General features: G+C 31.7%; 1 protein-coding gene across 1 annotated transcript in view; it reads right to left on the reverse strand.

The window, feature by feature from the left end:
* Positions 1-23729, reverse strand: part of Spata17 (spermatogenesis associated 17) — a 208551-nt gene that overhangs the window by 155296 nt on the left and 29526 nt on the right. The window contains exons 4-5 of the mRNA XM_076832137.1: positions 18236-18286; positions 6646-6749 (exon numbers count right to left, since the gene is read on the reverse strand). Of these exons, the coding sequence (XP_076688252.1) occupies positions 6646-6749; positions 18236-18286 (155 nt within the window). The remainder of the gene's footprint in view (positions 1-6645; positions 6750-18235; positions 18287-23729) is intronic.

The following is a 23729-nucleotide window of genomic DNA, read 5'->3' on the forward strand; positions in this document are numbered from 1 at the left end:
GAATTAATTCACTGATTGGGTTAAGACTCTTATAATCCAATCATTTCTCCTCTGAGCCTTCTTACATTGTTTCACACGTGAGCTTTGGGGGATCACCTCATTTCCGAACCATAATGCTCTTGGATCAACCAATATGTTCATACTAATGTCACACCTCCCTTGGGTCACTTTAAGCCAGTGAATGATGAGACACTAAGGCGGGACCATTCTGCCAAACTAGTGGACTCTACCATAGGGTGACTTTGGCTTTAGGGCTTTAAGGCAATCAATCCATCAGCCTGACTGTAGCTTCCTTGGAAATCTATTGCTATTCCAGTCAGTCCCTTCCCAATCTTCTTTCCTTCCTTCTTTATTCACATAGGTATCTTTTTTTTGTTTGTTTGTTTGTTTTGCATTGTAGAATGAAGGTTTTTCACCCACCTAATCCTGTTTCTAAATATTAGTTCTCTATTATCTCTTCCTTACTCTTGATAATAATAGCTGCTATTTGTTGAATATCAAGTATATGCTCAATGTTTCATATACTGCATATTTCTTAAAGATTATGCATAGTAAAAACTACTGCGCTTCAATATACAGGTGAAGATTAGGCAACTAGTTTAAGGTCATATAGATAGGAAGTGGCAGAACTGTGATTCTAACCCACGTGTACCTGAATTCAAAGTAAATGTTCCTAATTTTTCAAGTCTTAAATTTGTCAGCATAAAGCTCTCAAGATGTACCCAAGAGAAATAAAACATGTCCACACAAAAACTTGTACATGAGTGTCCATAATAGTCTTATTCATAATAGCTAAAACCAGAAATAGCTTAAATGTTCATCAAGTAAGTCTAAAGTACTTAGCACCTTCCTTCTGGAGGTTCAACATCCAACTAGAAAGAACCATATGAGAAATGATTAAAAAAATACATGGGTTATTTATACAGTGCAATATTTGGCAATAAAAAAGAATAGAGTATTTATTTGTGCTATAACATGAATAAGTCTAAAAAGAATCATGCTAAATAAAAAAATGAAGTCATAAAATACTATATTGTACGATAGAATTTATATGAAATGTCTAGAATGGGAAAACCAATGGGCAAATCTATCGAGACAGAAAGTAGATTACTGTTTGCCTGAGTAGATTAAGGGGAGGGATGGTTGCTAAAGGATACAAAGTTTCTGTTTAGGATAATGAAAATGTTTTCAGTTGATTATGGTGATGGTTGCATAACCAACTGTGAGTATACTAAAATCCAACCATAGTATAATATATTTTAAATGGGTTCATTGTATGGTATATAAATTTTATCTCAATAAAGGTGTTACAAATGAAAACAAATATGTCCTTACAAAATCTTCCTTGATATATGAAAATATAGGTGACATGTAATTTCCAAAAATATCTTTCTAGCCAAACCATATTATTCAAAATTAACATGGTAAGAAACTGATTTGTTTTGCTGAATGACAAATTTATTTTTAAAGGAGAGGTACTATTATGAGATACTAACAATGAGCAAATACAGTCATTCATTGAACTAGGGGAAATATATTATTTTTAGTTTAAATATCTGTCAAAGACAGGGAAATAACAAGTCAGCAAGCTAATAATGTTTTATTAATGCTACTAATCTGTAACTCTGTAGCTATTTTTTAATTTCATTGTATAATTTTCTTATTCATAACCCAGGGCAGTTTTCACATATCAGGCTAGAGGTTACATAGAAACATGTCTACCAAGTGCAAACTCAGTCGTAAATTAATCAGTCCCATTTATCTTTGTAATCGTTCCACTCTTGGTTAAGAAAATACAATCTTGCATATGTATTACATAATTTTTTCATATTAACTATAGAATATATCAACTGTTTCTATTAACAAAAGAATGAACTAAAGTTAAACTTAGTGTTATTTGGTATCCTACATAACACAAATGCAAACATATTCTGATATAAAATAATTTACTAAGTTTTTTCTACAAATGTTTTAACCATGCCCACCAACAAAGGGCTGGTCTACTTCTTTCATATTGTCTTTGAAATCCAGACCTTAATTTTTTTAATGCTAATTCCTAGTTAGGATAAATCATAATCACTTTGAGATAATTCTAAAGTTTAAAATATAATTATGAAAAGATACAATGAAATATATTGTCCTAGTAAACCTCTGAAACCAAGAGCCAAAATAAATCTTACCAATTCTAAGTTATTTTCTAACTCTAAGTCAATTTTTATGCCAAGCAAAATGTTGAAAATTATGAGATGTGTTGAAATAATACATGCAAGTCACTAACTGTAGAAATCTGTCTCTAAAATGGCCTCAGTCATCCCCATTCTTTTGTTTAATTTCCTTCCTTTCAATGTGGGATGGACCTAGTTTCTTTCTTCATATGAAGACAACAGAGAAAAAGTGATGGAATGTCACTTTTGATATTAGGTTGTGAAAAAAAAAATGTGACTTCCATCTTGAATGCTATCCCACGTTCTCTGGCTCACTTGCTCAGAAGAAGCCAATATCTATACCTTAGGCTAACAGCCAGGAGAATTACAGTGCCTGTAAATAAGGTTAGAAATGCATTTTCCTCTCCATTGAGCCTTCACATGAAACAGCAAACCTAGTTGATGGTATGACTGCCATCTCATGAGAGACCTTGAACCTAGGTGCACAGCAAAGCTCCTCCCAATTTCCTAACTGAGAAAACAACTGTTTATTGTTTTAGACTTCATTGGATATTATGTGTCACACAGCAAAAGGTAACAAAACTGAGTCCTATCCCTGTGATTTGAATTAAAAATAGAGTAAAGTGATGTAAAAATATAATCTAAATATGTGTTGATACTTTTCCAGCAAAAATGAATAGATGATTTTAAAGTTTACTATTTAAATGTAACTATCATTACAAATAAAGTTGAACATATATGTCAAAAAATATAATCATGTCACCTCTCTTTTTCAAAGGGGAATTCTTTCCAATGCTCTTCAAATAGTAGTTAGATAATTTAGTATGGCCTAAATGCCCAGTATGGAGAACCCCAGTTACATTGTCTGGATATGCCCCTAGTCAATCTTTCCATCACAGCAATCCCAATGAAATTTGACATGTTAATAATGTCTTCATTCCTACACAACTTTCAGGGCTCAGCTTTTCTGCTTCTGAAAAATGCCTCTAAGCTTGCAACTCCCACTTCTACCCTAACCCACAGCAGTCATTTTTTTTCTCATTTGTTCCTCTTTTCCCTGGCACCCTCTATATCTTGTCCCTGAACCATTCCTTGCTTGTTCTCTTTGCTTCTTGGCTGCCAGGAGTTGAGCAGTTTCCTCTGATAATTGTTCCTGCCACCACCAAATTTTGCCTTATCTCAGGCCCAAAACAATGGAGCCAATCTTGGATTGAAACCTCTGAAACCAAGAGCCAAAATAAATCTTTCCAACTCTAAGTTTTTTTTCTAAGGTATTTTTTCACAATGACAGAAATCTGAGTAAAACAGAAAATAGGCGAAAACATAAATACTCTCAAGAGGAATATTGTGCCATTTTTTCCCCACAGGATTATAGATTAAGTTCAGTACACAATGATCTTGCAATTTTTTAACTATAAATACATAGGGAAAACACCATATATGATACAGAAAAATGAACAATATTACATGATCACATTAGATACAGAATACAAATGTGTTATTATTCAAATTAAATTAAAATATAATTTAGAAAAGAGTAAAAGCCTGCAATTATTTTTAAGTTGATCAGGCAAATTTTAAGAAATGACTAAGTAGTACTTTCAGAAATAAAAAGTATAGTCACCAAAATTAACTCTATGAATGGGCTAAATAAAGGGAATTAGTGAGGCAGAAATAGATAAGAAGTCATTATCCAGAAAAGAATAAGAGTTACCCAGAAAAAGTATAAAAAGACAAATACATGAAACATTATTAAAAATTATATGAAAGATTTTGAGAACAGAATGAGAAGGTCATCAGAGCTCAAAAAGAAAACTAAAAATGGAAAAGAGTGGATACATAAAGAGATAATTGGTGAAAATGTTTGAAAACTGGTGAGTGCATAGATATTAGAGTAAAATAATATCTATTAAAAAATTGATAGGCTAAATAGAGATCAACAGCAAGACATATTGTAATAAAACTGCATAACACAAACACAAATGCAGCCATAGAGAAGGTAGATTAGCCATAAAAGAATACTTCATCCAACATAGAAAATAGGAAAACCACAAGTCCTAAGAAAAATAATTGCTAAGCTATAAGCTTATAACATACCAGGTACTGTTTAAGCACTTCATAAATATTAATTCATTTATTTCATAATAAACTTATGGAGTAGTTCTACTATTTTCCTCACTTTCTAGAGGAGGCAATTCTTAGGAAAAGGAAAATAGAATTTGCCCACAGTCACACAGGTACTAAGTGGCAGAGATCTGGGAGAATAGACACCAAAATTTTAATAGAGTCTATTTCTGAGTGATAGAATTATAGATGACTTTTTGTTTATTTTATGTCATCTGTATTTTCAGTTGTTATACACTGCTCATGTATTATTTGAGAAATAGTTATAAAATAGTTAGAAACAGTTATAAAAACTTGAATGGAGGTTTGGAAATATTAAAGATATATCTTCTTTAAAAGGTTTTAGTTACACAAGAGTTTTATGATTCATTTCTTTTAAACTTCTAATGAAGAGTAAGACACATGCCATGTAATTTACTCAGTTTATCTAATAAATATAGCAAAAACCTGGTGCCAAGACCTAATGATTACAATACAAGAAAATTTTAACCAATTATGATTAATAAAAGTGGATGTAAGTATCCTATATGAAATAGTATTATAATAAAGTAAGAAATCGAAAGAACAATTCAATAATGGCTCAGTTGGATATATTCATAGAACACACTGATGGCTTAACATTAGTGTACCTATTACCAATATATACTTTTCTGTTTGTAGTACTGAGGATCATACCTCTATACATATTGGTAAGTGAAAAAAAATATTCCAATGAATAATAGAGAATCATTTGTTAAATTCAACTTCCACTCTTAGTCTTAAAAACTCCAAGAGATGGAAATTAAAATAAACTGCTTGGCAATGTAATAAAAATATCACTAAAAACAAATTGTCAGCACTGATATGCTAAACTCTCTAGTGACTAGAATTATTTCTACTAACCTCAGAATGAAAACAAGGATTAATGAGAATACATTCCAAACAGAAGATGTAAGCCTTTCCAAAACCACATTACTAACTGTTCACCTCCTTGAGGACTTCTTCCATTCAGGGCTTCAATTAGAGTGAAGCAAATAAGGGCCCTGAAATGTAATTTTCTTAAGGAATAGCTTTATATTTTAAAAGTTAATATGTGAACTTTACCAACATGCTTACACTCGGGATTGTTGAAGTACAGAGTTGGCACTTGCAAGACTGGAACAGCGAGCACGTCCTTCAGTTATGTATATTTTATAATCCCCACTTGCTTCCTGTTAATCCTCAGTCCAGCTCATATTTCTTCTCTCTCATACTCTGCTAGGTTTTTTAATGAAAAATCTTGAATTGGCCATTTGTAGATACTAACCAATCTCCAAAGCTTTAGATTTCTCAAGAAGAAACTAAACAGAAATCTCCTCTGGATCTTGTTTTTGTTTGTTTGGGTTTGTTGTTGTTGTTGTTGTTGTTTTAGTTTTCCTACTTCTTTCATTGACTAAACCTGTATTGAAGCTATCAAAAACTTTTTACTGATATTTCTAAAGAAATCAACGTAATGAATTTTCTATGCTTAATTTATAAAGACCAGATTTTTTACAACACACACAAGAAATTTAAAAGTTGAGAATTTAGTTTCAGATATATCTTCACACACATCTTACTTTAGGATTTCAGACAAAATTTTTTAAACATATTATTTCCAATTGTTTGTTATTTCTATTTCAAAGAACTTTAAGAAACAAATAATGCATGTGGAAGCATTTTTTAAAGTACAAGCTACTATAAAATGCCAATTATTAATAATTATGATTTGTATTTCATATAAATCTATTGTAGTTGTATGGTCACTTTATGTTATTAGAATAGAGTATATCACAAAAGGAAAAAAATATCTATTTTTAAAGTACAGTAATATGAAAACTCAACACATATGGCTTTGGAATGGTTGACTATTATTGCAATGTCTTTATTTTACATAAATCTACAGAAAATACCCTATAGTCTATATCTAGGTACTAACTTCCTGGTGTTTAAAAAACAAACACTAACAGTAAGATAGACATTTTAATATGTTCCATCGTATTTTCTTCTTTGAGAGGTAAGTTCTTGCTTTTGAACATGTTTATAATAATATGTGAAGCTTAGCATATTTAACAATCTGTATATCATTGTACAGATAAAATGCACCTTCCTATGTAATAATTTTATAGAAACTGAACTATTTTGCATAGAACCAAGAAATTACATGTACAAATAATCTAATTTTGTCTCTACAAAATGTTAATGTATAATAAACAACTTTTAAGATAAATAGAATCATATATCTCACCAATAAATATCTGCCTGAAATATTACTGCTAAAGAAAGTATTTCTAAGTAAAGTAATGATTAATAATCTTTCCAAAATTTTGACTAGTAGATTAATGATTGTACTACTCACCTAATTGCATCATTGGTCTCTGAAACAGCTTTTAGGTAGTCTTTCAAATAATAATAATTAAAGCAGTATTTCCGAATCCTATAGCCTCGCCAGCGTCTCTGAATCTACAGGTATAAATAAAAGATAAAATGTAGCATTTAAAAATTTTATTGCATTAAGTTTTTTCAAACCAATGTAATTATTTCTAAAAGTTGATATTAAATAAACCCTTAGACTTTTCCACTAATATAACAGTATATAAGTTGCAAACATAGGTGGTACTTGCAGAATTATAAATATTTGAAAGATAAAAATAATTGTTATTATAATTTATTTTAAAATAGTTATAATCATTTCACAAAATATTAACCTCTAAATTAGTTATTAAAAGATTTAAAAGTTGACCTACAAATTCCTACCATTTGTACAGATAAGGCAAATGGAATTTTTCCCCAAAAAACCAACTGGCTTCAAGACTGCATTTGGTCTCATTGAAATAAAAATTTTAATGAGTTTTTTTTAAATTCAGTGGTACTAATCTTTAAATAAAATTTTGTCTTATATCTTTTTTTAATATTAATGCACACTTTTTATTATATTAAAATCAGGAAATCATGGCATTTTATTTCTTCTTTATCAATAACCGTATCAGTTAACATTCATTGAGTTCTGATGTGCCAGGCACTATTCTAAGGGTTTTCTTATGCTCTTAGACTTTAGAACACTCCTTCAGATATGATGTACAGATGACAAAATGACTACCAAAAAGTTTACATAATTTTCCTATAATTACACAGCTATTAGTGACAGATCCAGGAGTCAAATTAAGGCTTCAGAGAATCCATTTTCTTAGTCATTGTAAAACAGCATTGGGAAGGAAGTAAAATACAATTTCAATCAATTAAAACTAAAAATTATCACCTTTTTAAATCTTTTACTGCAATACAAGTTGTTTTATTTTTAGCAGAAAATATAATTAATGTGTGTTTTTTTAAGATGAGATGACAGTCAGAGATATAAGATAATGTCCTAGGGCTCCTAGATGTTTTATAAAACCCCAGCAATCATGAGACTCAATCTCCTGAAGTCCTATATTTGATAACACAGCCTCTATTAGGGCAACTTAAAACAAAATTGATAATGTATAATATTATCAATCAGTGATTTTGACATGTTATAAATGATTCTCCTGCAGTATATGAAGTACTTCCAATTCAGCACAGTTTGCTAGTGAGACAATACCTGTGTTCTCTAAATATGCTTTTTACTTTTAAATAGGAAGGGATAATAGAGAGACAAGGCCTACTTTTTTTTTTTTTTAGCTAAAAGACATATAGCTTAAAATATTTCTAAGTGGAATGCTGAATTTACTTGAATTCTTATTCTATGTTTTTAAAGACATTGTCTTTAAAAGGCAAAATTTTATAATCATTATAACATCTGACATATTGAATGCAGAAATTTTAAGGAAGTGTTTTAGTCAACCTCTCAACGTGAGAAAGAATAAAATAACTGAAGATACACAAAATAACTTGTGTATACAATTGAACCAGAGACACCAATTCTAGAAAGTAAACTAAATAATATAGCAATGCAATGTAACAAAGTTATACAATAAGAACTTTTCAAATTATCTTATTTTAAAGATCAACTCTATAACTAAAAATCAATTTTTCTAAAATCATATAATACTCAATATAGAAACTCTCCCTAACTTGACCAAAATCATAATATGACTGGCAAAGAAGAGCAATTGACCAGAAGCACTTTCTAATGGAAAAGAATAATTTACTGAAATATGCATATATATAAAGCATACATGCAAATAACTGAGTATTTTCCTAGCTCATTTCATTTAATCTTATAGCATTAATCTGAAGTGGAGATTACAATTAACCTGATTTTATACAAGGGGAAATTGATGCTTACAGAGGTTAAATAATTGCACAAGGTCACATAACTGTTTGGATGGCTTCAAGTATTTCAGCATGCTTTTATCAAATATGCGTTATACCATGATTATAAAAGAGAACACTTGTAAACGTGTACTGGTAGAAAATTCATCCTCAGCAATATTAGTGACTCAGGTTGCATAAGAAAAATATTGGGTTATCAAAACATTACTCAGGGAGAGACTGCCTATGACATAGAGATGTCACTGAATTATAAATAAAATAAGATGAAGTGTTCCAGAAAACATCAAAGATGCATTCTGGAGTGTTGAGAGGAGTGATAATTGTGGTCTGTGATCAGGTAATACTAGAGTAGCAGGTATGTCCATTTTAGAGAAATGAGGTCTGTAATTGGCTGAAAATTTTGTACTAAAATAAGAAGGATTTCCCACAGTTAAGGGAAAAAAGCCAGTGGCACTGGCTTATTTCCTCTCCAAATCCAGCAGCAACTGAAATGTCCCAGCTACACCCGGAGCGGCTGCAGCTTTCTAATAATCTAATATCCTAGACATCTACTCAAAGGCAGTTAAAAAATCCTTTCCAAGACAAATCCATTCACAATTGGGTATGAAAGGCCATAATAAGTAAGTGATGGTTAAGGTAACAAATTAAAACTCATTCGCACTAAAGTACAATCAATCAATCTTTAAGTGGCTTTGTCCAAGATGAGTAAGTAAGAAGAGCTGGAAGAAACTGATCATCTGAGTGGGTGAAGAAGCTGCCATAAGTGAAATGAAGGATCTAAAATTTATTGAGCTCCTTCCAAATGCCAGGTATTATGCTAACTGTTTAATTCTCACAATATCTTTGTGAATAGGGCATGATCTCCACATTAAAAATGAAGAAACTTAGGTTAAGTAATTTGTTCAAGGTCACATAACCAGTAAGAGTAAATGGCAGAGTCAAGATACAAACCCAGATCTGTCTCACTCTGAAGTCCACATTTTTTTCACTAATATCTTACAAATACACTGTTTAAAGAGAAAACGAGTGTGCCTATTCTTTAGTTCCATTTTTTCATTATAGAAAGCCCAGTGTGACCAATATTTAATTGATTTAAAAATATACAACATAGATGAAATTGTACTATATACTATACTTCCTATTATAGGCACAATGACATCCTGAATTTTGCTAATTTTTCTATTGCTATTCCAGTACTACAGAATAACCTGACTATTTTTTAAAGTACTGTCAAAAGGCAAGATTAATTTTATTAATTTTTTCTTAATTTTGAAACAGTTTCTAAAAAATAATAATAATAAAATTGGCTGGTATTCATGTCCTTCAAAGTAATTAGCAACTTTCAGAAGTGATTGGATAAAACAATTATTGTCATTGATCAGCTCTGAATAGATAATTTTAAACAAAGTCATTGTGTGCTCAGCAGATTACAGCTTGTTAACGGGCAAGTTCTAAATGACCTCTTAAGCTAGTCAAATCAATGATGCATATTCCTCATTAAGAAACATCAAAATGTAAGTGGTCTTATAAATAATGTTTATTTTAAGCACTAAAACAAATGGAAAAACCTTAAGATATCAAAAGCCATCTGCTCATAGAACAGATTTTTCTCCTTTGGGTTTATTTTTATTCCTAAAAATTCATAATAATTGGAATGCCACTGAAAGGGAAAAAAATGTATTCTTGCCCCAAATTAAAGACAGGAAACAAATTCATTGATAATAACCCACCTGTTATTAATGCTTCAAATGCATATGAGAGCATAGAAGTAGGATTCAGATATACTCAATAATTTTATTTTTAGATGACTCAACCATTTCAGACCACCATACAATAAACATAGAAAAGTGGTTTTACTAAATTTTCACAGATAGGGAACTTAAAAATATAGTAAAAAATAGTAATATAGCATGAGTTTTCATTTACAGTATTACTTCATTATCATATCAAAACTATATTCGTAAAAGTATATATATGTTGCATATGAAATATAGTTTCATATGTAGAATTACAAAAATCACAGTAAGATATTTCTATCAGAAAATTTTGGATTATTTATTCCATTTACCATTTCTTTTCTTTAATATTGTTTCTCTATATATCCTTTCTCTACAAATCTATATAAACATTTCACAATGATATTGGTATTTGAAGTAGCAGGAGGACAGAAGAAATATTATTTGACATGGTGATGGAAACATCATCAGGTAAAAGCTTAGGATTATCTAAATGACCCCTCTTTTTTCCCTTCCCTTAGGCTGACATTATGAAGTATCTGTCTTTGTACGAATAAGACTACGAGTTATTTATTCTGAATTTATACAAGTAATATAAGTTTTATATGAGATCTTCAGTATCTTTTTACTAAAAAATCTACCTATATATTTCTAATGAATCCTGGAGGTCATTATTCTAAACGTTCATGCTTATTTCATAGGAATATAAAGATAAAATAGGATTATACATAGTTTAAGAGGCTGAGATGGATATACATATCTGATTTATTTAGCCGCTTGTACTAAATCAATAAGTCAATAATTTTTTCTTATATTTTATATTTTATACACAAGAAGTAAAAAAAATAAAGTGGTAAGTCATTGCTCTCCCAATTAATTTCAGTAGATTTAATTTTTTGTTATATGGATTCATAATTACATAGGGAAATAAGTCACTAAAGTTATGGTATTTTGCAATTTCTTTAGTGTTCTTCTTGTTGATATCTTTTATTTTCTTTAAAGTGAACATTTCAATCTGTACTAAAATATTTTGGGACACTAAAATCAAATCAAATCATTTAACATAAGTATAATAGTAAAAAACTAGTTGAAATTCAGATTCAGTACAGTTTCTCTAAGTATTTGTGATGGATCACTAACATGTACAAGGAACTATAGAGTAAAAGGAATTCCACAGAAAACCATCAATTTCATCCATTGCTCTTCAAAATTCTGTAAACTTATTATTTCCATTTTTCATTTTTTGAAACTGAAAGGAAATGTATAATGGAACATATTTTATCAGGCAGATCTCTAAAATGCTGCAAACTAGCACTTCTTAAGATATATATTGCTGTATTGCTCCAGTTGTTCTAGTGTAGTCAGGCAAACAAGGACCCAGGAAGTATGAGATAACCCAATGAGGCTTTCCAAAGGCATTATGAGGAATAAATATTTCCCTGAGAGTTGACCTTCTTAATTTCCAAAAATGTTGTCATATTATACATTCTGATTTTGTTTAGATTTCTGAAGACTGTATATTATAAAAGTTAATTTAGATAGAAAATGAGCAGAAGTTAAAGATAGCAATCCTAGTAACAGTTTTGTGGGGCTCCTAAAGTTTTTTTTTAATATAAATTGTATCCAAGTTATCCTTCCCTTAGCAGAATTTCTTTTTTTAAAGACCTTTTTAATTTATTTTTTGGGGGTGCTGAGGATCAAGCCAGTCTTTCACATGTGCCATGGAAGCACTCTACTATTGAGCCATGACCCCAGCACATCCCAAAGTTTTTTAAAAAGTTAGAGTTCCCTCTTCTTTTTCATTTATCTTTTAAGGCCCAAAACAGGCATCATAGAGGTACAAATACAACCAACTAAGACATTTGGATCACAAGATTTCATGTAATCTGTACCTTGGATTCCAATTAGAAAATAAGTGACAGTTTCTCTTTTTCTTATCATTTGTTACTTCCTCCATTAAAAAAACAACCCTATTTAAATTTGTAGTACGAGGTATGTTTCATCAGGGATAAAATAGGTGATGATTTCTTATGCTGGGGAATGGGAATATGTGAAGGTCAGTGCATGAATATTCTTTTATATGATGAAAATGTTCAACCTAAGACATCCAATTCTGCCTAGGAGGGGAAGCATATAAATGAATTGGTATGCCTCAACTTAGTCTTCTATTAACTGTCAAAAAACTTAAAATTCCATTAAAAATATCCTACCAGTAAGGATGCTCAAAAATTTTGGAATCATGAAATCAGTTGTCAAAGAAAACCAGGCTATAAACAATAAAATTCCCCCTACCATCTTAGTTCAGGGTTGATATAGTTGTTTGTATCCAAATTTTGAAAAAGAGAGAAAAGTAAAATCAAGACTACATGCCACCAGAATTGTCAGGAAGGTAGGAGAGTACCATACATTTTGGGTTCACTGTAACTTACTAGATATATGATTTGGGGACAGAGTCCATTGCTTCATCTTTCAAATTGTATCATGATACCTGCCTTGGAGAGTTGATTTTTGAGAATTATAGAGAAGACTCAAAATATTTTAAAAATATTTACAATGATACCTGAACAATGTTAACTGCTATATAATTGCTAAATCTTATTTACTAGTGGTTCTAACTTATGAATATTTGATACTATATGCTATGGTAATCTGTTTCTTGCCAGGCCTCAGAGACACATATCTCTAACTGTAAGTCAGTTTGATTAAGGTATATTCAGTTATCTATCAGCTATTTATATACATCTTTAGGTAGTTTCAAGATCTAGAATCCTTCTATTGGATAAATGGGGGCCTCAAGTAACGAGGTTGAGGTTGAATGTATGTGAGGTTTGTCTTAGGTTATTTTCCCCCTAAAAATGGAAGAATTAGGTATAGAACATACCCCATTCCATACAAAAGATTTCATACATGGGTTTGGCCAGAAAGTAAAAACAAGATAAAACACGGAGAACTGAGAACCATGAATCAAGGTTCTGGAGGAAGGGTCAAATAATAAATCTTAGGATGGATGGAATAATTCCACCAAAGCTCACTTTACCTGTTACTTGGGGATATTTTTAAATAGGCTTTTCACATATTAAGTAATTCTTGCCCTCATCTAGCATCTGCATAGTATTATTAGGAACCAGAGTCTCTAGAGTATGCATTGAGTGGGCTTGAGGTAACATCTACGTACTTATGTATATATACCCGCTACCATCAGAAATGAAGGATCAGAGTACTGCAAATGCAGCTAAGGAGTGAAGCCCTTGCCTAGCATGCAAAAACAACTGGGTTCAATGTCCAAACCACAAAAACATTAAAAAAAAAAAAAAACACAACAAAGCAAAAACAAAAACCAACTAAGGGTAAGTACTGTTCCACACTATAAGAAGATATTCAATTGTCTATCTAGATGGGACCAGGAGAAAAATGAGTAGAACAGCCAAACCAGATCATGCATTTATATGATTTCTTTGCTATCCAAAAGGAGAGAAAGCTGAAAAGAAAAGTTAGGAGCCAAATTTAAATAGGGTTGATAACAGTGGCAAAGACGCCAGAGGAAAAGCAGAACTCAAATCTCTAGTAAAGTCAAATTGTAGACTAAAAAGGAAATAAAGTGTCACACTGAGAAACAGGAGAAATAGGGCCCCAGGAGCTAAGATAAAAATTTACTGAGCAATTTATTGCTGTATTAATTGACTGTCACTGGCCTAGCAGCAAATCAGCAACAGGGGTTCTGTAAAGGCATACTGTGGGTTCTGACAGCAGCTTATATCATAGCAAACCTCCTTCAAACCTGTGAGTGCTACAGTACTTAGGCAAGGTCCGAAATCTCATGAGGTCTTCATTCACTTGTAAATTTCACACAAACCAAATTTTACTTTACTACATCCAGTTTATCCACACCATACAGCCTAATCAGGTAATCAAAAAAGGCTCAAAGTTCTTCCAGCAAAGGCTTAAATAATTTCCAACAAGGGTACTCAGGGACGTAAAGAAAATGTACTCAAAGCAAAAGACTTTTTTTTTTTTTTTTAACTTCTTTTATTAAAAAAAAGGTCGTCACTTCATTGATTTATATAGGAATATATATTTAACCCCCTATCAAAGTCAGACATTGGATAAACAAAAATGAAGAAGATAGGATCTGGGCCTCAAGGGACTTACAGCATGTGTGGGGTGGAGACTGGCATGTAAATTAGTAAGGTTAATAAAATGTTACAGGTTCTATAACAAAAGTATGTCAATGGTAAAATAAGGAAATAAAAAGCAAGAGAGTGATCAATTCTACAGGGGTAGGGGGATCATAAATTCTTTAGAGAAAAGGTGACCCTTTAAAAAGTAGATGCATCAAATGAGGATATTAATATCTATTACATAAAATGAAAATTATACACATGTACTTTTTCTTCATTAAAAAAGAGTGACATCACTTTAGGGATGGGTAGTCTCTATATAAATTTGAACAACTTCTGTGTTTCACTAGCCTCTTTGACAACTGAATTGTAACCAGTTATCATGCTAGCAATCAATAGCAACTGGCTCAGTTCATGAGGCAAACTAAGATGAAAGTGTTTTTTTTTTTTTTTTTTTTTTTTACTTATTTTAAGTGACTATCCTTTCTATGATTTGGGTACATGTATATCTGTCTGAATATCATTGCTCATTGATTTTGGTAGTTACATGTTATCCTTAGAGGTTATTCTTCCTGGACTTTCATAGCCAACTATATTTAAATAATTTCCAGGGCAATTATTTTGAACATAATTACTTGATAGCTTATGAACTGAAAAAGCAGAGCAGTAATATTAGAAACAAAGTTTCAGCTACTGGCACTCAGTTAGGTTTGGTTGTTATTTTCAGATGTGAACAACACAAAGGTATATGGACCACACACTGGTCTCTTCAGCCATTCACTTAGGTAGAGAGCAAAACTTTGGAAAGTACAATCTAACAAAAATCCACTTACAAATGAATTCAGTTCTGGTCACTGGTCTCTGTGATCAACTAATGCTAAATATTAATCTTTATATGGGGAGTTACTTATGACCTCATACCTGATTATCTCAATTTAGAAACACAAAGCACCCAGTCTATTACAAAGTTAACCTGTGAAGGAAGACTCTTCTTTTTGGAGAAATGTTTTTATTATATACTCTCCACAGTAATATTTACATACTCCCCATAGTCTCACAGAAATTCTTGAGTGTCTTTGGTGGATAACTACTCTAAGATATCATCTCACTCCAGTAAGAATGGCAGCTGTTATGAAGACAAACAACAATAAGTGTTGGCGAGGATGTGGGGAAAAAGGTACACTCATACACTGCAAGTGGGACTGCAAATTGGTGCAGCCAATATGGAAAACAGTATGGAGATTCCTTGGAAATCTGGGAATGGAACCATCATTTGACCCAGATAGCCCTCTCCTTGGTCTATACCCAAAAGACTTAAAAACAGCATACTACAGGGACACAGCCACATCAATGTTTATAGCAGCACAATTCACAATAGCTAAACTGTGGAGCCAATCCAGATGCCCTTCAGTGGATGAATAGATTAAAAAAATGTGGCATATATACACAATGGAATTTTACTCAGAAATAAAAGAGAATAAAATCATGGCATTTCCAGGTAAATGAATGGATAACTTCAATTCTACATAATCCTCAAATATCCTCTCTCATCTCTTGAAACCCCATTATATTCCCACCCTAACACTTCTCTCCTGAAATATCATGTTGGAAAAAAAATCCATATTTAGTAAGTAAGCAGAGGCTTTAAATGAAAGGATTATTGCAAGAGGAAGAGGAAAGGAGTGCCTACAATACTCAGAGGTGGACCAGTGCAACAAGGAGAACAGTGGCCATAAGATTTCTAAGCATGTCAAGAGGAAGGCAACAAAAGTTTTTCTTTTATAGGAAGGTGTAAACAAAGCTAGAAAACATTTGATGTGCATAAAAAGAATGACATGAGTGGATGGTAAAACAGAGAATGTTTTATCCTGAAGCAGTTTATTCTCAAGAGGTAATATTAAGAAGATATTGTATGTTGACCAAAGTGCAAGGACATGTGGAAAGAAGAGAAACTAAGTCACAATTTAGTTAAAAAACATTGTTCCAATTGATCAGTGAATCAAGAAGAATGAGCTTATTATTTGTTAGGTAAAGAATGGGAATCTGAAGTGATGAGTCTGGCTTTGTCATCAGTAAACAAGTTGGATATCTATGTGTCTTGTCCATCTTATCTAAGCCATAGGGAGAAACGTGGTTTTGTTTTGTTTCTTTTTTCTTTTTCTTTTTTAGCAGTTCTTAAAACACAAAGACCTGTTTTTTGTTTGTTTTTTGCTTTTTTTAATGTTTGCTGTTTTCCAGGATCACAGGACTCAGATAAAGTTCTACATTGTCCAATGATGTTAATCAAAGACAAACTGATATCAAACTGACATTGAATGGAGCTACCAGGAAATAACAGCTTTTAGTATAATGCTGGAATAAATAAAAAGCTCTGCCTTCCAAGTGGCTCATGTAGATGTGAGTTTCTTATATATGCCTAATCTTGGTTAAAGGAATCTTAATTATTCAAGTCACATCAGAATTCAATATGAATAATAAACATAAGTGTACATTTTTTGAACCTTGTTTTCTGTACTTCTCTCCAGCAGTAGAGAGGAACAGGAAGATCTTCTGTGATATTCTCTGTTGACCTCCTTGCAGGGATATCTCAGGCTTTGGTCATTAACTGCTTTAAGTTCTCAGTATTGATTACTTTTTACTGAAGAGACATATCTGACATGAAGTAAGTAGAGAAGAAAGAATCTAATGGTTTTGAAGACTAAAAGGGCAAGTCAATGGCAGAGTTATACAGAGAATCTTAAACCTCTAAATTTTAAAACTAAAACATTCTCATTTAAAAAGAAAATAAAAAGAAAATCAAATTGTTTCCCTATGTGAATATTACTGAAAAAGGCAAATAGCACTCTTCAGCTACAGAAGAAGCAGGAAAAAATCTCTTTCTTGTGAATTCATCATTTCACAAACTCCAGGAGAGCAGAGAAGTGGACAGTGTACTGGAGAATGTTCCTGGGCTAGGTTCCCTACACATTTAAACCTGTAGAGAAAAGCAATATGCAATATACAAAATAGTTAATTTTGCCACTGTGGTACAACCCAGGCCTTTTGAGGCCTTGTGGAAAGTATTTACAACCTTACCTTATCCAAATAAAATCTATTTCAGAAGTAAGAACTAAAAGTTTAATAAAGAAATACAATGTAGGTCTTAAGAATATTAAGGAAATTTAATTAAGACATTTCTCTGTTTATAATAATTTGGCAATTAAGCTGTTACCATATTGTCTGAGACAAAATAATAATAATAATAATAATAATAATAATAAGAAGAAGAAGAAGAAGAAGAAGAAGAAGAAGAAGCAATTCCCCAAATCTGTGTAGCAACTAAGTTCAAGCCCTAGAGTTGCTGAAGTTAGCTTTGTATTAGAAAAATAGCAAGTAAAAATGAACACAGAAATGACACAGATAAAACTTCTAAGCTGAAAACTGATTTTATTACTGTTAAATCACATGAATAATTTCTAATTGATTTCTATTGGGCAGGAATGTTATATTCCAGAACCATGTTCATCTATTTATCACAATATTCTATATGACATATGGAAACTAATACATTGCCTCATTAATATTTACAGTCTTTCTCTAGTTATGGCCCAGAGTTATTTAACATTCTAAAACACAGCATTTATAATTACATATTTTACATTTTACTCTAATTTTAATACTCTAATTTTTACTCTAATTTTTATATTGTTAGCGTAACTAACTTTTTAACTATGTACTCTTTTCTCCCTTTACCATTAGCATATCAATCAAATTTGCATTATTCTGCTTTGCTCATTTTATTAAAAGTGAATTCAGGGCACAATTGACTTTTCATTTGTTTAACAAGTGAAGAAATATTTACCTTGACAGCCATTTCATTGTAGAGATTCATCTTCATAGTATAATGTGCTAGCTGTGAATCAAGAAGAAAAAAGATGGCATACATTTCAGTTGCACAAAGACAGTGCAGCCTATTTTTACATATAAAAGATAAGAATCTTTATACATAATACATAATAAGAGTTCTAGGCTTAGAAAAATGAAATCAAACTTTGTATTGAAGAGATAGGCTTCCTAATACATAATGCAAGCTTAACCAGAAAAATCTATGGTAGTCAAACTAGGAGCTAATGGAGATATATGATCATAAAATGCTCTCCGCTGAGTTTGATAATCAATGGTGCTCTACTGAGAATAGAATAACAAAGCAGAAATATTCACAAGTGCTGGTGACACGTAGTATTGTATGATTTATTCACTGGGGTTCTTTTAGCCAAAACTCACAGAAACATAAAAGGAATTCATATTTCAAGACGTCTGGTTTAATGAAAAATTCAAAGAAATGCTGTCTTCAGTCGAAATCGTTCAAGGATATGGATGCAGTGATGGAGCAAAATTGTGCCTTCCAACCATCTATGCAAAATGTTATGTACTTAGCTGCCTCCTGAGTAATCCTTGGGAATTTTGTTTCATTTAATATTCATTCTAACACTATAAAATCATAAATACAATGATATCATGTTATAGCAAATCCCTTGATAAAGTTAAGACTTCCTGAAGTCTTGGTTTCTGTCTAGTATAGACACATCTATTATTATACAAATCTCTGTTGTAAATAATCATTCAGTAATGTAGCTTAATTCAATGAAAATATTGCTTTAAATAAAGCTTCTACATCTTCTCTATCATTTAATGAAAATGAAATGTTAACATAACTCATGACAGTAAAATAAACAGTAAGACCAATGAAATACACGTTTTTCAACATGATATACAACTTGATCCATTTTTATTCAATCAAAATTCATTCAACTAACATAACTTCTGCCTTGGTAATGAGTGCTTTGTTTAGGACAAAAATAAGAAAAAAAAATCTTCACCCTTTATCAAGGAGTTTTCTTCTCCATGACAAACAAGAATTCATATAAAAAGGTTTCCCTGTAATTAGTGTCATTTGAATTGCCTGGTCTGATCCAAAGCAAATTGTCTGTGGAGAGCAGCCGGGCTGGATTATTTATCAACAGTCTGAGCAATTAAGAAACAGTTGGTTGCAATATGTTATTTACAAATGAACACAATGTTACTTCATTGTAAATTCTCTTTCTTCCTTTATAGCAAGCAAGGCATGATTTTGGCATTTGAGGTGATTTAAAATATTTACTTTACAACTGTTATTTCTTCAAGTCATATTGAAGCAGACATTTCTATTAAATATTTTATAAGGAAGAAGTATTATTGGAAATTACATATTCCAAAAAGTATTGCCTCACAGAAAAGATGCTTCTTATCTTTATCATAACATTATTTCACAAAAAGTTGACGCTAAAAGTAGTAGTGTATGATTTTTTGAATCAGAGACTCAATCCCTGAATTCAATCCCTTAGTTTGCTTTATGTTATTTTATTTTAGTTTATTTTTAAATTTTTTGATGGATCTTTCTATATTGCACAGGTTGGTTTTGAACTCATGGACTCAAGTGATCCTCCCTACTTAGTCTCCCTATTCAGGCTCCTAAGTAACTAGCATTTGCCACCATGCCCAGCTGACTTTGTAAAAGTTACTTTAAGTTTTTCAGTCTTGATTTTTATCCTTAGAAAATAAAGCATTACATGTTTCATTGAGTTGTTATAAAGATTAAAATGAGATAAAATAATGGATATGGCTGATTGTCATAAAAAGCATTATTATTTTGTGTCTAAAAGTATATGATTTAGCTACAAGTAAACTTCAAAAAATTTTAAAAGGATAAATTTTATTTTCAACTAATGGGAAATAAAGATATAGCTTTTGAACTTAAGAATTCTGAATTCTCTATTTAAGAGGTGGAAAAGCACTTTGATTCCAGCATTTCAGTCTCAAGTGAACTGCTAATTGGTACTACATTTATTTTCAATTCTCTGGCCCAGATGCTTTTTAAAGACATTCCTGCCAAATGTGACACAAATATTATGTGATCTCATTTATATGACATACATAGAGTAGTCAAATTCAGAGAGATAGAAAGTAGAAGAGTGGTTCCCAGGGGTTAGGGGGAAGTCATATTGTTTAATGAGTATGTTTCAGTTGGGGATGATGAAAAATTTTTGGAAATAAATAGTAGTGATGATTGAATTAATAGTGTGAATGTAATTAATGCCTGAATAATACAGTTAAAATGATTAAAATGGTAAATTTTATTTTGTATATATTTTATTATGATTTCTTTTAAAAACACACAAAAATTATATGTGAATAGGAACTGTGCATTTCCACAAGCTATTTGGGAGAAATACTTAGTGTTATATAAAATTTTATCTCTGTGTTTATTCACCTTGAGGAATGATAATTATTTGTTACATTAATGTTTATACTTTGGTTACATTAGTTAAATATAAAAAACTTTGTTCTTAAAATTATTTTCTGTCCTAATGTCTTTTTGGCCATGATATGCAGTTGGACAAGAAAAGCATATGGCGAATAAACTATCCAAGAATGACAAGTTTTTGTAATCTCTCAATGGACAAAGTTTTTAATTTTCCTTAGTATTTATTAATCTTCTTTTATGATTAAGACACCACATATATTTTAAATGGGAAGACTATAGATCTAAGGTGAAAATTAAACATAAAATGAGTATATACTGTTTCATCATAATGGAAATGTGGTGCTCAATTTTAGATGTTCAATATATGCTTGCTGAATAAATAAAAGAAGGGAAAGAGAGAGGGATACTGGAAACAAGGAAAGATGGATAAAGAGAACTGATGTCTTGTGTTTAAAACAGAGTACAAAGAATTCCTGGGATGAGGGTATTTGAACACTATCAACCATTTATTAGCTGTATGGCCTTTGTCATATTATCTAGCTTTATTTTTAGAAGGCTTCTGAAAAATTTTTAGGAGAAAATACTTCTTTTGAACACTCAAATATTTGGCAGGTGGCTAATACACACAAGGACTTTTGGACAGAGCTACTATTCAGCAAAATTAGACTAGTGTTCACAGATGTTATTTATAACAGGTGTCCTTTCTGATTTGTTAGTCACCAATTCTGACAAGTGAATGAACTTCCTGTATAGACTGCCAAGTATTTTGAATAATATTCTGTGTCTAAGATAAACTTCTGACTACTTCACTTCACAGTGGCTCTTTGCTTTGTATTTTACACTGAGGAATTGAGTCCTTCATTCTCGCCTAGCACTTTGAATTCCCTGAGCTTTGTTAAGTCTTCTTATCCCATGACTGAAAGTCCTCATACCTGCATAATCTTATTTTTAATTCATCTTGAACACTTTCTCTAGATTAATTTAGTCAAGTATTGTTTTTTTCAAGTTATTTTAAATTTTTTAAAAGCAGATTTTTGGTGGTTTCCAGTTGCTTAAGGTAAGGAAGGCATCTTAATTAGGCTGACTGAAGTAATTAACATTCTTGAATTTTTCAGATCTCCAGGAGGGAGAGAGATGAAATTACAAACTAAGGTACATAACACTTAATCTTCTTATTTCCCTAGTAGGGAAATACTAATAAGAATATGTCCCATATTTGAGTTTGTCTCTTCCTGCCTTTCTCTCCCTCCCTTCTATCAGGTGATTTACAAAAGGGGGTGGATAAACATTGGGACAGCCCCCAAATGGTGATAGTTAGGCTCCCTTGCTGAGGCTTCTGGTGGGCTGTTATGTTTTATGTTTTTAGTATGTAGCCAAGGCCATGAATTGGTTGTGTATGGTTAGTGTGTAGTCATGATCAGAAACACTCGGATTCACTATATTTACTTGAGATAATAAATTTGCTTGTGTGCATGAGTTCCCTGAAGGAACCTTTTGGCAGTGTGCCTTCTTTGTTTAGACTGTATATAAAAAGAGGCTAAATGGAACTGAGGAGGCAAAATGGAACTGGCTGGGGGTAAAGCTGAAGTTAGAGGCTAGAAGCTATTGCCACCTCTGAATAATGTCTACTATCCTAAGTGTGCTTTGCAGTCTGCATCTTCTTCCACCTACTGAGATCCTGAATCGGTTTCCTGGGTCTAAGCCCTTGCACAACAGTAAGTTAGAATTACTATCTTACAGGTCAAAGTAATATTCAAAGTTCACCATCAAGTTCCAATATTTTTTTCCAATTACCTCTCACAACCCATTTCATTTAAACCTCAATCTGACAAATTAGTGCATATTTTTCTTCTCTATTTCCATGTTTATATTACTTTGTCTTAACATTCATTCCTTTCCATTCACCCCAAACCTATCTCCTGTTCTTATTTACAAACATTTTAGAAGAAACTATCTTTTCTCCCTTACTCAAAGTACAAACAATTAGAATAAACAGTAAGCATTCTCCTAGATCCACTGGGTATTTTCAAAACTTTTAAAACCAGTAATACATATATCTTTTAAAAAATAATAATGAAAGAAACTATGATGACAAACTTTGAATCTCAACCTTTCCAATTTTATTATATTGCCAATTTTGGTGTTGTCAACCTTCATTTAGCCTCTGGACCTGGACCATTTGATCCTTTCTCTCCTTGTTGTCCTTCCCAAAATGTTCCAATCATTTGGGATGAAGATTCTGACACCTAGCTAAAGGTCTTACTCTTTATCTTTTTAAATACAACTCCCGTGTCATCTCAAAGGTTTTCATATTCAGGTGCACAGCACATTCAATTATCTACTCTCATTCCCAACAAACTGCACTTCAATTTAGCCTCATATTCCTACATATGCTCCAGATCTTGTCAACTATAAATGTTCTACCTCTTGTCTTAAACCCTGACTGCAAATTCCTCTGTTTAAGATCCTGATGGCTAAAATTCTATTCAAAAGCTCTACACAGATCTCTCCTTTCCTTGATTTTAGGTTCCTTCCATATGCTCTCATATGTAATATACAATGGCTACTTGTTTTTGGCTTTGTTTTTGTTTTTTACCTGCATGGGAGCCCAGGGTAGGCCCAGTCTGACCCACTGATAATCTGGTATTTTTGTTATTTGAACACACCATATGTTATTTACTCTTTCCTTTATTGTTGAACATTCTGACTGTAACCAAGAAGAGATGTATTTCAAGGAGGGAATGGTCAACTCTTTCAAAAGTAGAACCCTTAAAGTAATACACAGTCACAATAATTTTGAGTAATGTATCTATATCACTTTATACCAAATCAACTGATTTTATTTGCCAGACTGAGCGATATAAAGGAATTGCCTGAATTAAAGTGATGACAACTTTCAGAAGCCATGTGCAAATGGACAAGATATTTACTGAGTTCAAGTCTTTACAAATTTACTGCCATCTTCCTTTCATTTTGAGTTTAATAATTAAAATAATTTATTGTCAAGTAACTGTGCATACAGTTATTTGTGTCTGATAACTGATAGCCATCT

Source organism: Callospermophilus lateralis, chromosome 13 (genome assembly GCF_048772815.1).
Source record: "Callospermophilus lateralis isolate mCalLat2 chromosome 13, mCalLat2.hap1, whole genome shotgun sequence".
NCBI classification, from domain to species: domain Eukaryota; kingdom Metazoa; phylum Chordata; class Mammalia; order Rodentia; family Sciuridae; genus Callospermophilus; species Callospermophilus lateralis.